The following is a 24,045-nucleotide window of genomic DNA, read 5'->3' as shown; positions in this document are numbered from 1 at the left end:
CACTGCGCCACCAGGGAAGCCCCATCTGATGACTTTTTAAAAACAGCTTCCTTGAGATACAATTCACACATTATACCATTCAGTGATTTAAAGTGTACAATTCAGTGGCTTTTAGTGTATTCACAGAATTGTGTATCCATCATCACAATCCATTTTTGAGCACTTTCATTACCCCAGAAAGAAACTCCATACTCCTTAGACATCACTCCCAACTCCCCCATACCCCAGCTTAGGCAACTACTAATCATCCCCCTTTTCAAAATATTTATTTATTTATTTATTTATGTTTAGTTGCACCAGGTCTTAGTCGCAGCAAGTGGGCTCCGTAGTTGTGGCTTGCCAGCTCCTTAGTTGTGGCATGTGAACTCTTTTTTTTTTTTTAATTTGGTTGTACTGGGTCTAAGTTGTAGCACGTGGGCTCATTGGGGCCAGGGATCGAACCCTGGGCCCTCTGCGTTGGGAGCAGAGTCTTGTCCACTGCACCACCAGGGAAGTCCCCTAATCTAATCTACTTTCTTTCTATTTATTTATTTATTTACTTATTTACTTATTGGCTGCATTGGGTCTTCGCTGTTGCGCATGGGCTTTCTCTAGTTGCGGCAAGCGGGGGCTACTCTTTGTTGCAGTGTGCAGACTTCTCATTGCGGTGGCTTCTCTTGTTGCAGAGCACGGGCTCTAGGCACGCGGGCTTCAGTAGTTGTGGTTCATGGACTCAGTAGTTGCAGCTCACGGGCTCTAGAGCGCAGGCTCAGGAGTTGTGGCACACGGGCTTAGTTGCTCTACAGCACGTGGGATCTTCCCAGACCAGGGATCGAACCCATGTCCCCTGCATTGGGAGTGGAGTTTCATCCACTGCACCACCAGGGAAGTCCCCTAACCTACTTTCTACCTCTATAGATTTGCATATTCTGGACATTTCATGTAATTGGAATCACACAATCTGTGGTCCTTGGTGACTGGCTTCTTTGACAGCATTTTAAGGATTCATCCATGTTGTTACATGTCTCAGTACTTCGTTCCTTTTTGTGGCTAATATAGCATTGTCTGAATATTCCACATTTATTTATTCATCAGGTTGATTGACATCTGGGTTGTTTCAACTTTTTGGCTATTATGAATAATGCTGCTATAAACATTCGTGTATAAGTTTTCATGTAGACCTGTGTTGTCATTTCTCTTGGGCTTATACCTAGCAGTGGAATTGCTGAATCATATGGTAACTCTTCATTTAGCTGTTTGAGGAATTGTCAGACTGTTTCCCAAAGCGGCTACACCATTTTACATTCCCACCAGCACTGCGTGAGGGGCCTGATGACTTTTATGCTTCAGGAGTAATGTCTGCTTTCCCAAACAGGACTGCAAGTTCTTGGAGATCAAGAAATTGATTTATATATATATTTTAATGTCCACCATAGACTTCATGTGGTTATGGGCATTTTATTGTGTAAATGCTAGACACTTCACTTCTCTGGGCCTCAGTTTCCTCCTTTGTAAAATGGGATTGATTATAATATTAATCTCTGAGGGTTGCTGTGAGCTTTAAATGAGAGGATACATGGAAAATGTATAGGACAATGTATTCCATATAGTAAGTCTTGACTAAATGTGGGTACTTTTTCCTTATTGGGACTAAATTATTTATTATTTTTTTTAAAAATAATTTATTTATTTTTGGCTGCATTGGGTCTTTGTTGCTGCGCGTGGGCTTTCTCCAGTTGCGACGAGCAGGGGCTACTCTTCCTTGCCGCTTGTGGGCTTCTCATTGCGGTGGCCTCTCCTGCCGTGGAGCACGGACTCTAGGCATATGGGCTTCAGTAGTTGTGGCTCGCGGGCTTCAGTAGCTGTGGCTCATGGGCTCTTAGAGCACAGGCTCAGTAGTTGTGGCCCACAGGCTTAGTCGCTCCGCGGCACGTGAGATCCTCCCAGGCCAGGGCCCGAACCTGTGTCCCCTGCATTGGCAGGCGGACTCTCAACCACTGCACCACCAGGGAAGCCCCGGGACTAAATTATTGATTGAGTTTTTTCTTTACTAAGAGCTTTTAAAAGTATTTTGGCTAAGGCTGTTGGTATCTCAGACACTGGTTAAAAATTAGTATATAGAGAAACGCTAAGATAGCAGAAACTTTGGATATGAGCATGTGTATCTGTACCGTCACAGAATACCACACTCCTCACTGAAGTTGAATAAGCAGAGTTAAGGGGAAAACATTTCTAGATCCTTCTGGCTTGCGAACTTGGACTGGCCAGAATAGCCATAGTTTACCTGTCACATTCCTCAAGAATAGAGAGACCTTTCTCCCCAGCAATCCCTGTGAAAGAGTCTCTGAGACTTTCTGAATTCTGAATCTGAGTTCTGAATCTTGGGGGGTGGGTGTCAGGAGAGTGGTGGCCCCAGGAGGGGGGTGTGGGAGGTTGAGGAGAGCTCCTGGGTGGGGTCACCTCACTCAGCCTTGAACAGAACTGCCCGTTTCACTCCCAGCAAGCACTGCTTAGCTGTGCCACTCAGGGGGTTCATTCATCCTGAGGGCATTTGCTGAATCATTATTTTATGCCAGATGCCAGAGATGGGGCAGGAGGGTGGGTGCAGGGAGGGGGAGGGAGTCATCGTGTTTGAAGGTGAATGAATGAGGCTTAGTGTTCAAGGAACCGAATACAGTGGGTGACTTGTGGAGTCCTCAGCCAGTTGTTGCTCCCTTAAAGACCAGCCTGGGCCACTCTCTCCTCTTCTGAGCTTGCTGAGTCTCTCTGTTCCTAGACTGTCCCATCCTTGATCCTGACGTGGGGACTTCGCACCTGCTCTTCCTATGCCTGGAGAACTCTCCCCCCAGATCTTCACTGGGTTGCTTCCTCCTCATCACCTCCTCAGAGGACCTTCTCCCATACCCCCGCCACATTCTAGTTCATTAACCTTTAAAATTTCCCCTGAGCACTTATCACTCTCCAGAATGATCTTATTTGTCTCCTGTGTGTATTGGCTGTCTCTCCCCTCCACATCAGGTATAGGCACCTTAAGGGCAGGAATCTTGTTTAGCTTGTTCACTGTGGTCTTTCCAGTGCCTGGAAGGATGTCTGGCACATAGCAGGTGTTCAATAAGTCGTCATTGTTGAATGGAGAGAAACAAACGGGAGAATGGGAGACACATCACAAACTCCATGGAGGAGCAATAAGAAACCAGTTAGAGGGCTTCCCTGGTGGCGCAGTGGTTGGGAGTCCGCCTGCCGATGCGGGGGACACAGGTTCGTGCCCCGGTCCAGGAGGATCCCGCATGCCGCAGAGCAGCTGGGCCCGTGAGCCATGGCCGCTGAGCCTGCGCGTCCGGAGCCTGTGCTCCGCAGCGGGAGAGGCCACAGCAGTGAGAGGCCCGCGTACCGCAAAAAAACAAACAAACAAACAAAAAGAAACCAATTAGAAATCACTGGGTTCTCCCTTATTAGGAAGGTCAGATACCTTTAAAATAGATGCCTATGGTGCTGGTGGTAGCCAACAGTGCTAAGTACCATTCTAAGACTGAACTAAGTGCTTTACACATATTAAATCATTTAATCCTCACAGTAACTCTATGAGGCATGTGTGGCCATCCCCATTCTATAGATGGGGAAACTGTGACACAGATTTAATAACTTGTCCAAAGTCACAGGTAGTAAGTGGAGGAGCAGGGATTTGAACCTTAACCATCTGACTCCAAAACCCATCAGAGTTATTTTGCTTTACTTTGTCAAGGTGATCATTGCAATATAACAAAGAAAAGCACACCCAGGTTCAAGTGCAGAGTCCAGTCCGTGCTGGTGTCTGAGAGACAGTATGTGTAGTGGGAAGAGCGTTTGGATGGGGATCCAGAGACCTATTCCTGCTCACTCTGGAGTGACCAGTTGGTGGCCTTGCCCACTCCAGATGGCTGTGTTTTCCAGGAGCATCTCAATCCGAAAATGAGGGACCTAGACTCTGGCCTTAGATGGTCTCTAAAGTTCTTTCCAATATAAGTGTTCTTAAGCACCAAAGAAGTAGAATCATTGAAAGTTATTTTACTTCCCCAGGCCTCTGCCAAGGAGCCATGGGTTTATGTGTTTACAATCCCACGCTTGCCTGTATGTGCATGGAAAAGGATGTGGAAGGCTGCCCCCTCAACCCTGAGGGGTTGTTTCCCCTCAAGAGTGGGGGTAAGGAGGGAAATTTCACTTTGTAACTATACAGCTCTCTATTGGTAATTTTTCAACAAGAATGTGCTACTTCTATATTATTAAAAACATCATAAGGCAAAAAATTAAAGTGGTTTGTAGTTAGTTGCCGGTGGTTTCTGTGTACATGGGTCTTTCTAAGGGGAGGATCTTGAGAGTACTGGGAAGGCTTGTTTTCAAGTATTTGAACCATTTCCTCCTGTTTTGTGTAGATTTTACTTATTCCACCTAGGGAGATGCATTTGTTTATTAGCAAGGAGGATCTTCAGCCCAGAGCAAGACATTCAAAGAGGCTTGGTTGCCGTCCTCAGATATCTGAATTGCCGTCAGGGAAAGAGGAACAGGCTTGCTGTTGCTTCAGAGCAGAATTACCAGCAGCGTGTAGAGTAGAATCGACAGGGCATGGAGTCCCAGCCCCATATGCACTGGAAAACAGTGGAGCTGCCTTCCTAGAGTCTGATTACTGTTGCCGTGTGAAAGTCCTCTTGGTTTGTATGTGTTTATTTTGTATCTGCCACCTTACTAAAGGTTTTAATGTTTCTAATAGTTTTTCAGTTGATTCCCATGATTTCTGCAGGCAGATAACTCTGCATCCTTCTTACTAATATTATACCTCGTTTTCTTTTCTGGTCTAAGTGAATTCTCAGAACGATGTTAAGTAATAGCAAGTTAAAAATACAGTCCTGGGCTTCCCTGGTGATGCAGTGGTTGAGAGTCCGCCTGCCGATGCAGGGGACACGGGTTTGTGCCCCGGTCCGGGAAGATCCCACATGCCGCGGAGCAGCTAGGCCCGTGAGCCATGGCCACTGAGCCTGGGCTTCCAGAGCCTGTTCTCCACAATGGGAGAGGCCACAACAGTGAGGCCCACGTACCACAAAAAAAAAAAAAAAAAAAATACAGTCTTGTGTCTGTGTTGTGACATGAAATATCTTACTTTCTGGGGGCTCCGACTTGTGCTTCAGCGTTAATGCATCTCTTCTTAGATAAACAGAGGTCACTCTCTGTCTCCTCAGAAGTGGTATAAGGGTTCTTCTGCTCAATTTTATATTTACATTTAAGATTTATATACATTGGCACATTGGTGCCGTTATTCCAAAGAGTATTCACATGTTTATTGTGGGTCAGAGAAGTTTAGAAGTTTTTGGTTAAATACCCGTAGAGTTTGATATCTAAATATTTTTGTGATTATTTTAAAACTGTATTTTAAATATGTATTTCTTTTTAATAGGATTTTTACATTATATTAAAATCTTGATTGGTGGAAGTGATGTGTTGTAATTTTCTTATTTCCTTGTCTGTATGAATAACATTTTTTATTTTTTATTTTTTTTGCGGTACGCGGGCCCCTCACTGCCGCGGCCTCTCCCGCCGCGGAGCACAGGCTCCGGACACGCAGGCTCAGCGGCCATGACTCACGGGCCCAGCCGCTCCACGGCATGCGGGATCCTCCCGGACCGGGGCACGAACCTGCGTCCCCTGCATCGACAGGCGGACTCTCAACCACTGCGCCACCAGGGAAGCCCCTGAATAACATATTTTTATAGTGACATCACAATGGGTGCCTTTTATTTAGTGCCTCATGCCAGACACCTTACCAGGCGTATTGTCTCTTTAACCTTCACAACTGGTCATTAAAGTATTATAATTTTTATTTTGCAGATGAGAAAACTGAAGCCTAAAACATTTTACACTTGCTTAAGGTCCACAGCTAACAAATGCCTGAACCTCGATTTTCCCTGGTCTATCTAACTTTAGTGCTTCCCTTGGCAGTTTTTCTTAATCTTGAGGGTGGGAGTGACCTTTGCCTGAGTAACTAGCCTTATACCCTCACACAAATGGGGTTTATTTAAGAGGGTGCCTTTCAGAAGAACTGCCACTATTGAGCTGGAATAACTAGAAATTCCCTGTACTGTGAAAGGGAATTTCAGTCAAAGAGGAGGGCAGTGTAGCCTGAGTTTACACTCCCTTAAATCCCTCAGCAGAGCGGAGGCACTTCTCATTCTGGTGTCTGGGCAGTAGACTCCTGGTGCATGTGTCAGGGCAGCATGGAGCTCTGGGACCACAGAGCACAGGATATTGGAATCCCCTGTGGTTTTGAGGACTTCGGTGATTGCTCCCACTTCTCCCAAGCTTCCAGCCCATCTAGTATTAGTCATGCTATTTCAGATGTTTTGGTGTGCCATGGGCTTAGGTTCCCTGACATGTGTCACTGCCGAGGGCAGTCATGGGTGCCAGGGCGGTAAGGGTAGGGCTCCCCGGGGGGGCGGGGGGCAGGGGAGGGGTTTGCATCTATCCCTAGAGCCTGCGCTTTGGGACTCCAGTTGGTGTACTGGGTGCATCTGAAGGTGTCCCAGATAATCTAGACCACCTGCTGTGTTTCTCAGGACTTGGGAGGGATTTGTTGAGTTTGGGAGTTACCCAGGATGTGGTTGAGAAGGAATCTGCTTTCTTGCCTTTTGGCCATGAGGGAAGCAGAGTCCACCAGGGCCATGGTCCTCACGATTATGGAGAAGCTGAAGCTGCCCCATATACACAGGCTAGGTGGTGGTGGAGCAGACATTTTGGCTGTAGATATACATGGTTTGGAATGCAGAAATAAGATCCTCTGGCTGCACCAGCCTCAGAAGGCTTTATTGTTTCTCTCCACACAAAGAGGACTTATAAGGGAGTTGAAATGTGATTGTCAGGGCTTATTTATGAGGAAGTAGCCCAACCTACTTGATTCTTAATGCTAAAATGGGCTCTAATCCTTGTTTCCTTTTCGGTATTGGATTAGAAAAATGTAGGGCAGGATTAGAATTGGCTGACAACAATGCCCTAGGAATCACTAGGCAGGAAGGCTTGAACCTGCAGCAGTATTCCCAGTCTTTAGGACTTGTGGTCCTTGTTTTGATCTTCTGATTATATCTCTGTCTTCCCCTATCAAAATGTGACTTGAATTTAAAGTCAGTGAATTTAAATTAATTGTGTGTAGTGGCAAAAAAAAAGGAACATGTTCATCCTTGGTAATACAAAAAAGACAGTGAATATACCATTTTTCCACTGTCATGTTAGCAAACAAACCTCAAGGTATTATTTTATCAGTTAATATGTTATTTTGGAGAGCCCCTCAGAGTACTGATGGGGGTGTAAATTGTGTTTTTGGAAAATAATTCAGCAGAATTTATCAAGAGCCCAGCATATTTATACTCTTTACCTATTCATTCCATACCCAGAAAGCTCTCCTAACAGAATAATTTGCACAAAGAAAAGCCCTGGGCACAAAGATGTTCACTGACACATTACTTTCAGAGCATTTTTCCTATTATAATACCTAATACATGCTCAATGTAAGAAGCTTGGGAGGACATAGGAAGGCACGAATTGGCACTTAAAAGACTGATCATAATCTTACCACACAAAAATAGCATTTTGATTAAAATTTTCTACTTTTTCCTATGCATATATCCTTTTTTTTTTTTTTTGTGGTACACGGGCCTCTCACTGTTATGGCCTCTCCCACTGTGGAGCACAGGCTCCGGACGGGCAGGCTCAGTGGCCATGGCTCACGGGCCCAGCCGCTCTGCAGCATGTGGGATCCTCCTGGACTGGGGCACGAACCCATGTCCCCTGCATCGGCAGATGGACTCTCAACCACTGCGCCACCAGGGAAGCCCCCCCACCTTTTTAAATTTAATTAATTAATTTATTTTTAGCTGTGTTGGGTCTTTGTTGCTGTGCTCAGGCTTTCTCTAGTTGCAGCGAGCGGGGGCCACTCTTCATTGCAGTGCCTGGGCTTCTCATTGCAGTGGCTTCTCTTGTTGCAGAGCACAGGCCCTAGGCGCATGGGCTTCAGTAGTTGTGGTACGTGAGCTCAGTAGTTGTGGCTCACGGGCTCTAGAGCACAGGCTCAATAGTTGTGGCCCACGGGCTTAGTTGCTCCGCGGCATGTGGGATCTTCCTGGACCAGGGCTCAAACCCGTGTCCCCTTGATTGGCAGGCAGATTCTTAACCACTGCACCACCAGGGAAGCCCTATCCTTTAAAAAATAGTTGTAGCACACCTTTTTCCCAGGACCATGTATTTTGAATATTTTCTCCCTCTGTTGTATTCACCTGGGGAAACTCTAACCCTAGTTGAAACCAAGTTTTCTTTCCTTTCTGGCGTACACATGGACAATCAAACATTACTGGGGAAGAAAAAAGAAAATCACACAACTGAGTTGCCTGGTTTTACTTTAAATTTATGGTCATGGACCTCAAATTAGCCCTTAAAACTGTCAAGAAATGCTAAAACATCTCTGTAGGAAATCCCCTTTCGGGACTTCCCTGGTGATCCCTCGGTTAAGACACTGTGCTTCCACTGCAGGGAAGCAGGTTCGATCCCTGTACGTCAGGGAACTAAAAGGATATCCACTTTCCCAATCTTTGGGAAGATGTCTGATACCGTCTTTCTTCAAACCTTCCATATACAGCACCACTGTCCCTACTCTGAGCCAGTGACCTCGATTCTAATGAGGAAGCCCCTCCCCTCTGCCACCACTCTTTCAGCCCACCATTGGTCCCCTGCTTCTCCCCACTGGGTGGACCTGGTGCCCTGCCTCCTATCCCAGGTCAGGCTCTCTTCCTGTGTCTCAGACCCCAGCCCCTTCCTCCTCCTCAGGGACCTCAGTCTTTGAATGATCCGTCCTCTCTCCTGCATCATCAATCTCCCCCTCTCTTTTGGTTTATCGCCAATACCATTTTTTTTAAATGCTGTAATTGGGAATCCCCCAGTGGTCCAGTGGTAAGGACTCCGTGCTCTCACTGTCAGGGCCCCGGGTTGTATCCCTGGTTGGGGAACAAAGATCCCACAAGCCACACCGTGTGGCCAAAAAAAAAAAAAAGAGTCTAATATCTCACATCTTAAAAAAACAAAGGACTTCCCTGGTGGCACAGTGGTTAAGAATCCACCTGCCAATGCAAGGGACACGGGTTCGAGCCCTGGTCTGGGAAGATACCACATGCCGCAGAGCAACTAAGCCTGTGCACCACAACTACTGAGCCTGCACTCTGGAGCCCATGAGCCACAACTGCTGAGCTCGCGAGCCACAACTACTGAAGCCCGTGCTCCTAGAGCCTGTGCTCCGCAACATGAGAAGCCCACACACCGCAACGAAGAGTAGACCCCACTTGCCACAACTAGAGAAAGCCCGCACGCAGCAACGAAGACCCAACACAGCCAAAAATAAATACATTAAAAAAAATAAATTAAAAAAAAAGAATTGGTATTAAGTAAAAATAACTGAAGAAAAGCTTTCATTTCAAAAAAAAAAAAAAAAAGAAAAACCCTTCCTTGATTTCACATTCTCTGTCTACCCTGTCTAGCTTTCATACTTTTCTCTGCTACCTTATAGGAAAACCTCTTGAAAAAGTTGTCTAAATAGTCTGTCTTGGGGCCTCCCTGGTGGCGCAGTGGTTGAGAGTCCGCCTGCCGATGCAGGGGATACGGGTTCGTGCCCCGGTCTGGGAGGATCCCATATGCCGCGGAGCGGCTGGGCCCGTGAGCCATGGCCGCTGAGCCTGCGCATCCGGAGCCTGTGCTCCGCAACGGGAGAGACCACAACAGTGAGAGGCCCGCGTACCGCAAAAAAAAAAAAAAAAAAAAAAATAGTCTGTCTTCCTCATCACCCATTTTAAACTGGCTTCATTCTTATTGTTTCACAAGAATGCTTGTCAATAAAGGCCATGTTTCCATCCCATCTTACTGGTCCTACAAGCATTTGGGGTTTTCTCCAACCTTACCTTTATGTGGTAATAATGCCTAGATTTTAAACTGTAGCTAAAGGTCAGTCTTTCAAGCTCCAGCTACCCTCCCTGTATCTCCCCTCGGACGTCTCTTAGCCATGTCAATCTTTAATCAAAAAAGGATTTTCGGTATTCTCCTACACATCAGTTCTTTCCTCCCTCTAAATCTTTTGTGTCTCTACATCAATTTCTTTGTTTAAGCCCAAAAGCTAGGAGTTACCTGTTTCCTTTCTTTACTTTTCCCCCACACCCAGTTCAGCAGCTAGCCCTGTTGGCTATACGTCCATATAGATATCAAATTCACTGACTTCTCGCCATGTCCACTGCCACCAGCCGTGGATGGGCCCTTGAGAAGGCATCCTGACTACTCCTGCTTCAGTTCTTGCCCCCCTCCAATCTCATCTCTACTGCACATCAGATGATGTCCCTACCCTCGGTGGCTTTCTGGTGCCCTTCAGATAAAATCATACTCCCGTCAAGGTCCCCTGTGATCTGGCCTCCAGCCTCAGCTTCTACCAGCTTCAGTTCCAAGAAGCTGTCAAGCTCTTTTTCCTTTTTCCACCTCGAGCCTTTGTGCCTCCCCATGCTCCTTTCCCAGCCTTTGAATGGCTGGCGTATTCCTCAGAGAGGCCGTGCCTGAGCCCTCCCTCCCTTTTTTTTTTTTGCCCACCACATGTGGGATCTTAGTTCCCCAACCAGGGATCGAACCTGTGCCCCCTGCATTGGAAGCCTGGAGTCCTAACCACTGGACTGCCAGGGAAGTCCCTTTTTTTTTTTTTTCTGTTTTTTAATTTGTTTTTTGTTTTTTGGGTTTTTTTCATCTTTTTTTTTCTGATCCCCTCTTAAAGGTAGCTCTCCACACTGGGTTTTTTCCTTTCTACCACGGCCCTTATTTATTTACCTTAGAGCATTTGTGAGAAGCCGTGATTGCTCTTTTGTTTTGTCTGCTTCCGTCACTAGAGTGTAAGCTCTGAAGGAGCAGTGCCATGTCTGTTGTTGTTCATCCCTGGTGCTGGGTCCAGTGACTGGCAAACAGTGGTATTGAGTGGGTATTTTCCACATCATTATTTCTAATGGGTACATAGTATCCATTGCACAAATGTAACCTAATTGACTTAACCACTGCCTTATTATTTGATATATTTGTTCCCAGTTTTTCACCACATTGAAACATGGGAAATAATCTAAATGGCTATTGGGAAAATTGTTGACTAAACTAGGGACTATTATGCAGGCATTTAAGATCCTAGGAAGCATTTTTATTGACATGGAGAAATGAGTTTTCTGACTGAAAAAAAGCATAATACGAAATTATATATACCACATGATCTTAGCGATGTAAAAGTTCATGGGAAAAGTGAGTAGGAAATAAACTAAAATGTTAATTACTCATTTTGGGTTGGCAGGATTACAAGTGATTTTTCTTTTTGATTTTTTTCAAGTATACAAGTAGTACATGGTCTTTTCTTCTTTATATTTTTCTGTGTTTTCCAAGTTTACTGCAATGAGTGTGTATTTTTTTATAATCAAGTAAGAAGCTCTTAAAAATTTTAGAACACTTTGATGACATCAGATTATTGTAGATAGTCAAAAGCAGAGTCAGGAACCATCGTGCTCTGGAGAATGACCTAAAATGTTTGAAGCACACTTGCTAATGACAGCTCTTAGCCTTGAGTCCTTCCAGGCCTGTGGATGATCTGGGTTTAGAAAGAGTAGCAGAGCGCTGTTTCCTGTGAATCCTCCATGACCGGGTAGACTTGAGTGTGGTGTGACATTATAGAAACTGTGGCTCGCAAAAGTGTTGGTTTTGGGTGAGAGCATCCCATAGATGTGCTCAGGGTTGGAAAGATATCACAACTGCTCTTCACATCTGTTTTTGGAGCTTGACGGGGGCTCATGTGCCCTGGGGTATTGTCATAGCATTTTACGCACCTATCTTAAGTCAGTGGTTCTCAAACCCCAGACCCTTTTGGGAATTCGAGGTCAAAACTATCTTCATAATAAGACTAAGATGTTATCTACCTTCTAACTCTTATTCTCTCACAAACGTACAGTGGAGTTTTCCAGATGCTATATGATTCACAGCAGGTTATTTAAGAAGCAGAACCCAGCTGTCTTCTACGAAGCCAGACATTAAGGAGAGTTGCAAAGATGTAAAACAATGCCAATATTCTCACTAAAATTGTTTTATTATGGAAACTATAAATAGCATTTTGGGAATTCCCTGGTGGTCCAGTGGTTAGGACTCAGCACTTTCACTGCCATGGCCCAGGTTCAATACCTGGTCAGGGAGCTGAGATCCCAAACGTTGCACAACGCAGCCAAAAAAACCAAAAATATAAATAACATTTTAATGAAGTGAAACTATGTTATCATAGAATGGGTTTATTATTATTGTAATTGAATTAACACATATTTTTAAAACTTCTCAGTTTAACTTCTAATACAGGAAATGTCAGTAGATATTTGCCCACATACACCAACACTCTTTGGGGTCCTCAATATTTAAGAGTATAAAGGAGTCCTGAGCCTACGAAGTTTGAGAACTACTGAATTAAGGAAGCAGGAAGAGAACTGTCTTTATGGTGGATTGCTTATGGCTCAGTAGACAGATGGGCTGAATTGCATGACTCAGGAGAACAAAGCCTATGGAGGGAAGATGACCTCGTCTCATAGGCAGGGGTTGGAAGTCCTTGAAATTACATTAGACTTTTTCTTCCACCTCCCCCTCCTTCCCTCTCCCTTTCCTCCCTCTCCCCCTCCCTTCCTCCTTCTGTCCTTGCTTTTTCTCTCCTTTTGTAGAGATCATGCATGATGTGATAAAGAAGGTAAAGAAGAAGGGAGAGTGGAAGGTAAGTAGAAAAGCACAATGAATGACCTTAAAGGTGAGTTCACGGGGAAAAACAAGCATAGAGTAGAGTTGGGGAGAGGCATGTAGGCGGGGAGTGAGGACCTTTGCTGTGTCCAGAGGATACCAAAAGCTTCTGGACTAGAGAAAGGTAATCTGCTGTGCCTCCCATTTTGTACGATCCTGGTTAGGAAATCTCTTGGTCATACAGCTTATCTTTAAGATCACCTGGTGAGGCGTTCTAGAAGTGGAGCTCTTTTATTCAAACAAGATCTTACCTGAATACAGCAGAAGGTAGAATTATCCTGCTTGCTATGGGAGACAAGAGGGGACCCTTCTTGCCCCTCTGGTGGCCCTAAAGCATGTCCATGGAGCCCACACAGCAGTCTGAAAAGCCCTCATCTGGCCTATCCCGTCTGCCTGTAGCTACATAAGACAAAACAACTAAGTTTGTTTATTCATTTAACATTGAGAGCAATGCTGGAAACTGTCATGTACCTGAAACAAGTATCTAAGTCAGTCTAATTGATTATGGCCTCGGTTCCGGCAGTGGGTGATGCAAGTCAGAAACATGCTGTCCTCCATCCAGGAAGTCTTTGTTTGAAGGACCATCTGGTTGTCTGGGGCCGGGCATTACAGTGACCAGGAGAGCACACTGTCTTACGTGAACTTCCCTGTGTGTTGTTGAAGGGCTTACGCCAACCATTCTTGCTCCCGAGTTTTCCTGTAGTAAAGTTCACCAGGCCTGGGAACAGCAGAGCTGATTGGTACCAGGAGGCTTTTGAAGTCTCACCCTGGCCTCATGAGATTACGTTTTAGCCAAAGCATCCATCCTCATACCCAGAGTGGGAGGCCAGCTGGTGGGAACTCTTTATGCCTGCCTTTCTCTCTTACCCTTCCCATCAGTAATGGACTTGTGGACATGTGAATTTTAAACTAACGCTGAGGAAGCTGCCTCATGACATGAAAACTGATTGGCCCTCGTGCTACAGCAAGATGCTTTCGGGCCCACATTTTTCCAGCACCTGTTGCCTGGGTTTCTATCTTTGAAGAAGGATAGGAGAAATAGCTTTGTTTTAGCTCCCTCTCTCCACTGTGGACCGAATGGAGTTAGGAAAGGTTGGCTGAAGAATTGCAGGTATGAAGCTTTTAGACCAGGATGGCACGTTCTTGTTCTTCCCGTCTGAACTGAGACAGAGTTTGCTCCCGGGATGACACGTGTGCTGGTCCATCCCGATGATGTCTGCAACGAAGTCCTCTCCTTCCACCCCATAAATGTGGCACTAGTGTTCATTCTCCCATTAAGAAAAAGTGTACACCCTGAAAAAATACCCTCTAATATTGATTTCTGCAAGTGTGAATACTGTAGATGAATTTTTTTCTTTTTCTTTTCTTTCTTTCTTTTTTTTTTTGCATTTTTATGAGTATTTTCTTTGTCATGGAATAAACTTTAATTTTTTTAAGTTTAAAATATTAAGTCACATCAGTGAGAGCAAACTCTCCTAGAAGCTTAGATTTGGTGGGGAAATAAAAGCTAGCATGTCTCTCGGCAAACTTCTGGCCCCGTAGGAAGCATTGATAACTCAGAATTTTGCGTTTCTAGGCTCTTTCTGAAGTCTGACTGGGTCAGTGGAGGAGATAATCATAGCAGGTGCCCCTCAGGCTGTAAACTGTTCCCTTTGTTTCCAGGTGCTGGTGGTGGATCAGCTGAGCATGAGGATGCTTTCCTCCTGCTGTAAGATGACAGACATCATGACCGAGGGGATAACAAGTGAGCGGCCTTCCCTCTGCCCTCCCGCGACACTCAGCCTTCTCTTGGGGGTGTTCTTTCTCCTCCCTATCTGTTATTATCTTGCTTGACATTATTATTTTTTTTTTTGGAGGCGTCGGGTCTTTGTTGTGGTATGTGGGTTCTTCCTGTGGTGCGCAGGCTTAGTTGCCCCATGGCATGTGGGACCTTAGTTCCCTGACCAGGGATTGAACCCATGTCCCCTGCATTGGAAGGTGGATTCTTTTTTTTTTTTTTTTTTTTTTGCGGTACGTGGGCCTCTCACTGTTGCGGCCTCTCCCGTTGTGGAGCACAGGCTCCGGACGCACAGGCTCAGTGGCCATGGCTCACGGGCCCAGACGCTCTGCGGCATGTGGGATCTTCCCGGACTGGGGCATGAACCCGTGTCCCCTGCATCGGCAGGCGGACTCTCAACCACTGCGCCACCAGGGAAGCCCGGAAGGTGGATTCTTAACCACCAGACCACCAGACCACCAGAGAAGTCCCTATCTTGCTTGACTTTAGATCTTCCAACAACCTGGGTGGTAGGACCGTAAGTTCCTGAGAGAGACCCCAGGCTTTCTTGTTCATCACTGAATCCCCCACATCCAATCCAGTGTTAGATGCCCATTAAGTATCTGTGAAAGGATGCCAAAGGAAGGCTCAATCAAGAAAAAAAAAAAAAAAAAAAAAAGGCAGGCCACCCAATGGAAAAAAATGGACAAAAGAATTAAACAGGCACTTAACAGAGGAAGAAATCCAAATGGCCAATAAATACATGAAAAATTGGCCCCCTCAGTAGTGGTCAGGGGAATGCAATTAAAACCAGAGTGAGAGGGCTTCCCTGGTGGTGCGGTGGTTGAGAATCTGCCTGCCAGTGCAGGGGACACGGGTTCGAGCCCTGGTCTGGGAAGATCCCACATGCCGTGGAGCAACTGGGCCCATAAGCCACAACTACTGAGCCTGCGCGTCTGGAGCCTGTGCTCCGCAAAAAGAGAGGCCCGTGCACTGCGATGAAGAGTGGCCCCCGCTGGCTGCAACTAGAGAAAGCCCTCGCACAGAAATGAAGATCCAACACAGACAAAAATAAATAAATAGGGCTTCCCTGGTGGCGCAGTGGTTGAGAGTCCGCCTGCTGATGCAGGGGACACGGGTTCGTGCCCTGGTCCGGGAGGATCCCACATGCCGTGGAGCAGCTGGGCCCGTGAGCCATGGCCGGTGAGCCTGCGCGTCCAGAGCCTGTGCTCCGCAACGGGAGAGGCCACAACAGTGAGAGGCCCGCATACCGCAAAAATAAATAAATAAATAAATAAATAAATAAATAAATAAATAAATAAATAAATAAATTTATTAAAAAAAAAAAAAAAAAACAGAGTGAGATACTGCTGTGTACTCAGATTGGAGTATTTAAAATATGATAATGCCAAGTGACAGGATATAGAAAAATGGGAACTCCGACCTGACACATGTCAGTTGGTACAACTACTTTGAAAAACACTTGGCAGAGTCTAGGAGAGTTGAAGCATGCAGATCCTATGAGCCAGCACATCTGCAGTTAGATGTGTGTCCTAGATAACCCAGGTGTGTGCGCCCGGGATGCTCACGGAGCATCACTCATAGTAGCCCCAAAGTGGGAGCAACCAAAATGTCCATCAGGAGTAGAATGGTAAAATAAATTGTGGAATAGTCAGTCACACAGCAGAGAACTATGGATATATGGCAAAGAAGAGGAACGAACTCTGACTACGGGCTCATTCCAAAATGTAAATGAATCTGATAAACAATGTTGAGCAAAAGAAGCAAGGTACATCCTTAACAATATGCTTTAGTTTACGTAATGTTCAAAAACAGGCAGAGCTAAGCTCTACTGCTTTGAAATGCAGGGACGAGTGAGTCTTAAACAACCACAAAGAGAAGTGATCACCATTCATGTCACCATGGTGGTTCTCTTTGGGGGGAAGGGAGGAAATTGTGATGAGGGAGGGTGGAGGGGAGGGCACTTCTGCAGTGCTGATGGGTTCTGTTGCCTGACTGGGGTAGTGCTTGTGCAGCATTTGCTTTATAATTATTTGTATATTTATGTTTAATTCATTCTTTGGAATGTGCTTTAGAATTTCACAGTAATAGGTTTTTGAAATAAGTTAAATCACCTGCTCAAGGTCACTGGCCAGTGTCACACCTGAGACTAGGACACACAGACCTCCTGGCTGCTGTCCCCAGCTCTTTTTCACATTTGTGTGCAGCTCAAGTCTTGCTTAGGAGCCCCTTTCAGGAGAGATCATGTATTTTAATCTGTGAAACAGCATTGATGGAAAAGCAGTCTATTTTGAGGTATTATTTCAAACAAGGAAGTTAACCTTTGTTTTTCCTCCTAAAAAACTTTGGGTGGAACATACCTGTTGCAGTGCAGCTCCCAGTTTTTTCCCTTGGAGAGAACTTTTATATGGTATGTGGCCCACAGACTACTGCTGGTCTTTGTCAAAATTACTACCATACCACAATTACGGGAGGAAGAGCCAGGAGGGTTGAGGTTTTCATTAAGCTAGATGAATGTAATTTAAAGGTTGGTGAGTTCATCATTTTTTAAAACACATTTCCGCAAAAAAAAATTTTTTTAAGATAAAAAAGAAAACAAACAAATAAAATAAAATAAAATAAAAGCATATTTCCAAACCTAGTTTATCTATCACCAAAAGCATAGTCCTGTAAATAGGAGTACATAATTTTTGGTGTGACTTTACGTCATTCAGTGATCCAAGACCAGACTTGCCCCTGTTTCGAGCTTACCAAGTTGTTTTCCTCACTGAATTTTTAAAACTTTCTTTTTCTCTATCAAGGCAAAAAATGCAAATATAGGAGAAAAGCCAAATGTAGCGAATGAGCTTCTAACAAAGAAGCAGCAGCGTCCTGCCCTCCTTCTTCCTCCCCCATCCCCTAGGATCCATCACCCCAGAGGCAGCCACTCTGCTCTTCCTTCTGGTTATCTTTTTGATATTTCTAAATAAGTGCTTATAGGAGTATCGCTTGATTCATCATGTGAGACATTATCTGCTGACTTCCTGTGGTAGATGAGGGTTCAGCTCTCCCCTCCTGCCCACAGACTCTTCCCTATCCCAGAAGTTTTTTTTAAATGTCCTTACTTGGCAAAATTTAAAAGTCAGCAAGCCTGTGTTAACCACCCCCAAATATTTCGGGGGGAAGTATTATTGGCCTATGAAATTCAAAAATCTACAACCCCTGATAAAGTAGGTGGTTGAGAGATTTTGGTATTAATTTGAACATTGTTTGCGGTGAAAAGTCTTTGTAAATGTTACAAGGGATACTTCTAAAGGGATGCTTTTATTTGCTTACATCACCTGCATAGGAAGAATGGCACTGTACGATTTCCTGCTCGCTCTGTACCAGAGGACAGTGTAGCGTAGGTGATGCATCCTAAGCTTTATCAGGTGACTAGTGAGATGATGACTTAGGTCTTCTTTCCCCAGCAGATGAAGTAGCTGACATACTGTAAAAGAAACCAGCAAACCAAACACCCATGGTTTGCTTTAACAAAATTTGATGTTTAATCTTTGAACTATTGAGAGGAACAGTATTATACAGAAGGTATGTTTGGAATGTCTTCATTTGATATACAAAGGAAAATGATAAAACGATCTAATTGTTGAAAAACCAACCCAACATGGAAATTCTAAAGGAATTGGGATTATCTAGGACAGATGAGAAAAAACTGAAGGAAGAGGCAAAAGACTAGATCAAGGAATTTACTTAAACTGAAGTGGGAAATAGGAAGTATCTAGTGTGATAAGGTTTCAGGTTTTCTACCACCTGAGCCTCGTGAGACAGAGGAACGTGGTAACTCTGGGGAAGGGGCGTTGAGTCTTTCCTCCCCCAACTGTAGATTTTTATTGCACCAGTCTGAAGGCGGCCTCTCTCTATGGCTTCTAGTTTTACGATCACCAGTTCTGTTTCCTTATTTACCATGGGCCGCTGTTTTGTTGTCTAGTTGTGGAAGACATCAACAAGCGCCGAGAGCCGCTCCCCAGCCTGGAAGCTGTGTATCTCATCACTCCCTCTGAGAAGGTAAACCCTGCCCAGGAGAGCTTTGGCTGAGGGTACACGTGTTGGCTGGGTGGCACCATGTCTGATGGTTCTGGGTTAAGCACGCATTTAACACACTGCTCTGTTTAAGCATGCAGTCCACCAACGGGGAAGGTGGGGTGCGATGAGCAGTGAAGAGTACATTCATTAAGCTTTCTGCCAAAAGCCAGGCTGGACCAATCTCAATTCCCCTTGTGTTCGCTTTCTAGGTAGGAGATCACTTTATCTAGTGATCCGCCTCCAGAACTTGGGTATTTTATGCTTTCAGATTTCTTTTTTTTTTTTGGCCTCGCCACATTGCTTGCAGGATCTTAGTTCCCCCGACCAGGGTTTGAACCTGGGTCCCCTGCAGTGGAAGCTCGGAGTCCTAACCACTGGACCACCAAGGAATTCCCAGATTTATTTCATCAATATCCAGTTAGGGTTCAAATTTACCTGTCTTATCATTTTGGGGGATTGGTTCAAATCAGTATCCAAGGAAGGCCCACCTTCTTGCTTTTGGTTGCTAGTGGTCTTAGATGTCTTAATCTATGTAAATTCCCCCCAGTTTTCATGTTTTCTTTTCATTTTTGAAAACTGGCTTATGTATGAGTTTCCGCAGATGCAACTAAATTGCTAGAACTTCATCGCAATGAATCTCCTGGTAGGTTTCTGACCACTTTCCTCTTTTGTGGGTCTCTTCTTAGGAGCCCAAGTTATGGTGGCTCCAAAGAATGGACGCTGTCATTTTGGAATGAGCTAGGGAGGCTTTTGTTCATCTAAACTCTGAAACAATCCTAATCTTAAATCCTCATAACTCAGTTATGTATAAGTTAGAATTACACATCAGAAATCCCTTGCTATTTTGTGCATGTAGCTTGAAGCCAGCATGGATTTGACTCCGTTCAGATGTAGGTTCCATTTGCTTCTAGAATCGGATTCAGTTCCCTTTTTTTCCCTTTCCACAGTCTGTCCACTCTCTCATCAGTGACTTTAAGGACCCACCAACTGCCAAGTACCGGGCTGCGCACGTCTTCTTCACTGACTGTGAGTACAGCTGTCAGCTGCCGCCCCGGCCTTCCTGCACAGCCAGACTGACCCCAACCAAGCCAGGCCAACAGGGAAGAAATGGGTTGTTCCCACTTTTGTCCTGATCTTTTATTTTCTCTTCAGAAGACAAATTGCGTAAGAGAGAAAAATAAACGCCCACAAATACAAACCTACTAGGTCGTGCAGTCCCTTCCTGATTAAAAAAATAGCTCCTCTTCTAAGGTCTAGCATGTTTAATGCTGAGAAGAATTTTCCGATGCCAGCCTTGGTGTTTCATTGTATAGACTTCCAGATATCACTGTAAACTGCAGTGTGTTTCCATCTACTTTTCAACTACAAAGACACTCTGATCTGGTGGTATTTGTATCAGGTAGAACTGTATCATTGTCCTAGAATCTGTTTTCTTGCTTTGTGGAGGTTTTGTGCATGGAACCTAGTGCAGAGTGCACAATAATGACGGTTCACCCTGCGTTCTCCCTGGGGAAAACCCCACAAAACTCACCACTGAGCAGATGGGGGAAGGTTCTTGCAAAGAATAATTTTATACTCTATGAAGACAGGTGGCAAAGAAAGCAGGCAGATGGCATTAGTAATAATAAACCAATGACACATTTCTGGGGACCTGAAACTGTTTGGCCCGGAAGAGTCATGAGAAATCGTGGTTCCCCCACCAAGTGGGACTCCTGTGCAGCTGAGTTCCTTAGAGGGCCTGGGGAAATGTCTGCATCACATTTCCCAACGATTTTATTTTTCTTTACTTATTTTATTTTTCATAAGTATCTCAGATGTGTCCTGTTTGTTTATATTACAGGCCTTTTCCTGATCCCTTCTTGATCTCTCTTGGTTCCTTTTCTTCCTCTTCCTAATGTCAGAAAATAGTTTTTATTAGCTCTCAATATCTCAGTCTTTATTGCCATTTGTTTCTTTGTTATACATTGAGGGCCTTGTAGGTGGTTTTGTATTCCTTTTATTCCTTTTATACCCTAGAGGTAGTAGGTTGTCGGGTAGGATGAACTTTCTATTTACCTTTTTAAAATCCTAATAAAATAAAGAATTCCCTGGACATGTGCGAATGTTGAAATGAACCAGAAAATGGGCAGGAAAACCGACTGTCTTTGTCATTCTGGCAGCTTGTCCAGACGCCCTGTTTAACGAGCTGGTAAAATCTCGAGCAGCCAAAGTCATCAGAACTCTGACGGAAATCAACATTGCATTTCTCCCATATGAATCCCAGGTGAGGCTGCGTGGGGGAGGGCATAGAAAATCCACATCCTGGCTACTCTCTCAGGAACTCTGGCCACGTGTGAGAGGGTGGGGCAGGGGTGCAGTAAAGAGAGCGGGGGAGGGGACTGCTGAATGACGCGTTGTGAGTGGACGCTTATGGAATGGCAACAGTAGTCCTTAGGGGTCTGCCCAAGATGCCCTCGTGTTAGTCTCCAGTTATTTCTGACTTTCTGCAGCCATCCTGCCCTTCTCAGTGTTCATTTCATCCTCACTCACATTGTTCACTCCTATTGGCTGACTCCTTGAATAAGCAAAAAGTAGCCAATCCAGAAGGAGCTTGGGAGGAGGGGCGGGGAAGGGATCGGACAACACCCGTTTGCTGCAAAGGAGACTGTTTTTATGTAGAGATAACCTCAGCTTGTCATGTGCCGAAGGAACAGATGGTAGCCTTCGTCATGAGCTGTTAACGCTTCAAGGGCCAAAACCTCTCCTCTTGGAAAAAAACAGAGTCGTTAAACCAGTAAATGTGAAGCTGATCATGAGAGAACATACAAAATGTATACCTTAGTATTTTAAGATTTGTTAAAATGCCTCCTCCTTGCAAAGAAACAAAAAATAACACAACTTCTATGCATTTTGTAGAGGTAAGAGATGATTGTGGCATTTCGGGTCTTTATAGATCAGCTTCTAGACGCCAGAGAGTGACCAATTCTTGGGTAAGAAGAGATGGAAAAAATAGAGTGTGAATATTTAAAAAGACAGTCTCTTTGCCCTCTCACTTGGTCTAAAGCTTAATCTCAGCTTGAGGGCAGGAGTTTTTTTCCTCTGTGTGAGCCCTGTCACCACCTGGATTGAACGAAATCCAACTTTAGCATATTCAACCATACTATATTTTGTATATTTTTGAAACGTAATAACCTTTTTTTAAAACCTCAGGTTTTCCAGATCAGGGTAGTTTACCTCATAGAGATTCTGAGAGAACACTGATAGCTGGTAGACTCGTAGTTTAAGAGGGAAGTTTAGTCTTCGAGAACCCTCCAAAAAAAAACAAGAAGAAAAAAAAAGCTTAGAACATACTATGAGGATAGGAAATTATTAAATCCATTCAGAGCTCCTTTATTTGCTACAGTCACAGCACAGTTTCTAGCCTGTCCCTTATTTATTCAAACTTATAATGAACGGCCTGTGTGGTGTGCCAAGACCTCCTCCCCTGCTCTCCTCCTGGGCTCCTCACTGGTCATCAGACACAGGCACACGCCTGCCTCAGGGCCTTGGCACCAGCCGGTTCCTCAGGGCGCCCCCTGCTGGGGAGAAACCCTGCACCTCCTTCAAGCCCTGGCTCAAACATCCCCTCCTCAAGGAGGCCTCGTGTCCTCCCTGTCCATCCTGTGGGCATTCTTTCCCTGCTTCTTATGTTCTCATACACGTACCCATTTCTCAAATACCGTAAAATTTACTTTTCATTATGTTTGTTGTCTGCCTCTTTCTGCAAGATTGCACGCTCCTTGAGGGCAGTAGTGGTTTGGTCACTAACAGTCCCAAGTGGTTAGCACAGTGCCTGGCACCCAGCAGACACCCAAGCCGTGTTCGTAGAAGAAATGAAAACCTGAGACACCCAGCCTCACTACCAGCTTGGAAAAAACTCTGACGGTTCACCATTCTGGATGAATACGACAGTTCACCGTTCTGGAAATATATGTATTTCTTCCCCGTCTCAGGTGTATTCCTTGGACTCTGCTGACTCTTTCCAAAGCTTCTACAGTCCCCACAAGGCTCAGATGAAGAATCCGATCCTGGAGCGCCTGGCGGAGCAGATCGCCACTCTGTGCGCCACCCTGAAGGAGTACCCGGCCGTGCGGTATCGGGGGTAAGGCGGCACCCCAGTCTGCCTTCAGTGGCCCCCCAACGTGTCCCTGAGCAGGGAACTCCTCTGGCCTTGCCATTCCTCTGGCAGTTGTCTCCAGAGGGTCAAGATTTGAGCGTCTCCATTTATAATTATTTTCCAGTGTTTTTGCTCTTTTCTAAATTTTATTGTGGAATATACCAATACATACAGAAAAGGGCATGAAATACATATATTCAGTTAGTGAATAACTAAATGTGAACTCCCTGTAACTACAATCCAGGTTTCCTACAATTTTTTATCTCTTCCTAACCTTAAAAATCAAATACCCACCTTGCCAAGGATGTTTCAGAGTAAGATAAAATACAAGGAGAATCATTCTCCAAAGGACACATTTCTCAGATTTGATAAGGTCATTCACTTATCACTTACGTGCTGTGTGCTAAGTGCTAGGCAGGCGACTTAACCTGAAGACACAGCCCCTGCCCTTAGAAACCCCTGATTTGGGAGGGCAGGTAGGATGTGTACACCTACTATGTAGGCCTGTGAGACCAGTGCCTTAGGACAGTGCAGACCATAGGCTTGGGCATCCAGAGCAGGGAGAGGGCCCTTTGAGCTGAGAGGAGCAAGCACAGCCTCAGAGCAGAAGTGGCATCTGAGCTCAGTCCCGGAGGACGGGCTCGGATTTCAGTAGACCAATGAGCAGGGGGCATTTTGTGTGGACAGTTGCGATGAGCAGAAGTGTGACGTTGGACAACAAAGGGCAAGTTTGGGGAGGGGTGGTAGTCTAGCGCTGTGTATGTGTGGGCAGTGGGGCAAGGTGAAGCCATTTCTGGAGGCCTTGGATGCCAAGTTCGGGATCATGCCCTTCAGTGGTTATCACTGGGTTGCCTCTGGGGGATTTGCACAGGGAGTGAACGCAGTGGTGTGGGAGTGTGAAGCCGGGAGCATGAGTGGGAGTCACAGTCCCACAAGGAGAAGCCAGAAGGGTGGGGGGCACAGCAGGAGGAACGGAGGGTCTGAGCAGGAAGTGCAGGGATCCTCATCACCTCATTGTCCGCAGGGATGTGCACCCATGGGACAACGCCCCCCTCCGTTAGGGTCCTCACCGACAGAAGCCTGGTGGAAGCTAAGAAATGGGATCTTGGGGTTCACTTGTTGGAGGGATAAGGCTGGGAGCAGAGCTGCTTTTGCGCTGAGCGTGGCCAGGTGGCAGGCAGCAGCCACAGGGTAAACATCGCCAGGAGGAGCCCAGGAAGTGCTGTGCAGCTCAGACAAGGCGGAAGGTCCACAG

The 24,045-nt window shown here is 45.4% G+C and overlaps 1 protein-coding gene across 4 annotated transcripts in view; it reads left to right on the top strand.

Annotated features, from left to right (window-relative positions):
- The window catches only part of STXBP1 (syntaxin binding protein 1), a gene marked incomplete at both ends in the record, with an annotated part of 71,636 nt that overhangs the window by 24,067 nt on the left and 23,524 nt on the right, over window positions 1-24,045 (top strand). For 3 of the 4 annotated variants that reach the window (XM_079706785.1, XM_079706787.1, XM_079706784.1), the window contains 6 exons: window positions 12,744-12,793; window positions 14,479-14,560; window positions 18,561-18,637; window positions 19,603-19,681; window positions 20,815-20,918; window positions 22,627-22,775. In XM_079706785.1, the coding sequence (XP_079562911.1) occupies window positions 12,744-12,793; window positions 14,479-14,560; window positions 18,561-18,637; window positions 19,603-19,681; window positions 20,815-20,918; window positions 22,627-22,775 (541 nt within the window). The remainder of the gene's footprint in view (window positions 1-12,743; window positions 12,794-14,478; window positions 14,561-18,560; window positions 18,638-19,602; window positions 19,682-20,814; window positions 20,919-22,626; window positions 22,776-24,045) is intronic. The other variant, XM_079706786.1, reaches the window with a different exon arrangement.

The sequence above is a fragment of the Hyperoodon ampullatus genome (assembly GCF_949752795.1).
Source record: "Hyperoodon ampullatus genome assembly, chromosome: 6".
NCBI lineage: Eukaryota > Metazoa > Chordata > Mammalia > Artiodactyla > Ziphiidae > Hyperoodon > Hyperoodon ampullatus.
This window is presented reverse-complemented; position numbering and strand designations above follow the sequence as displayed.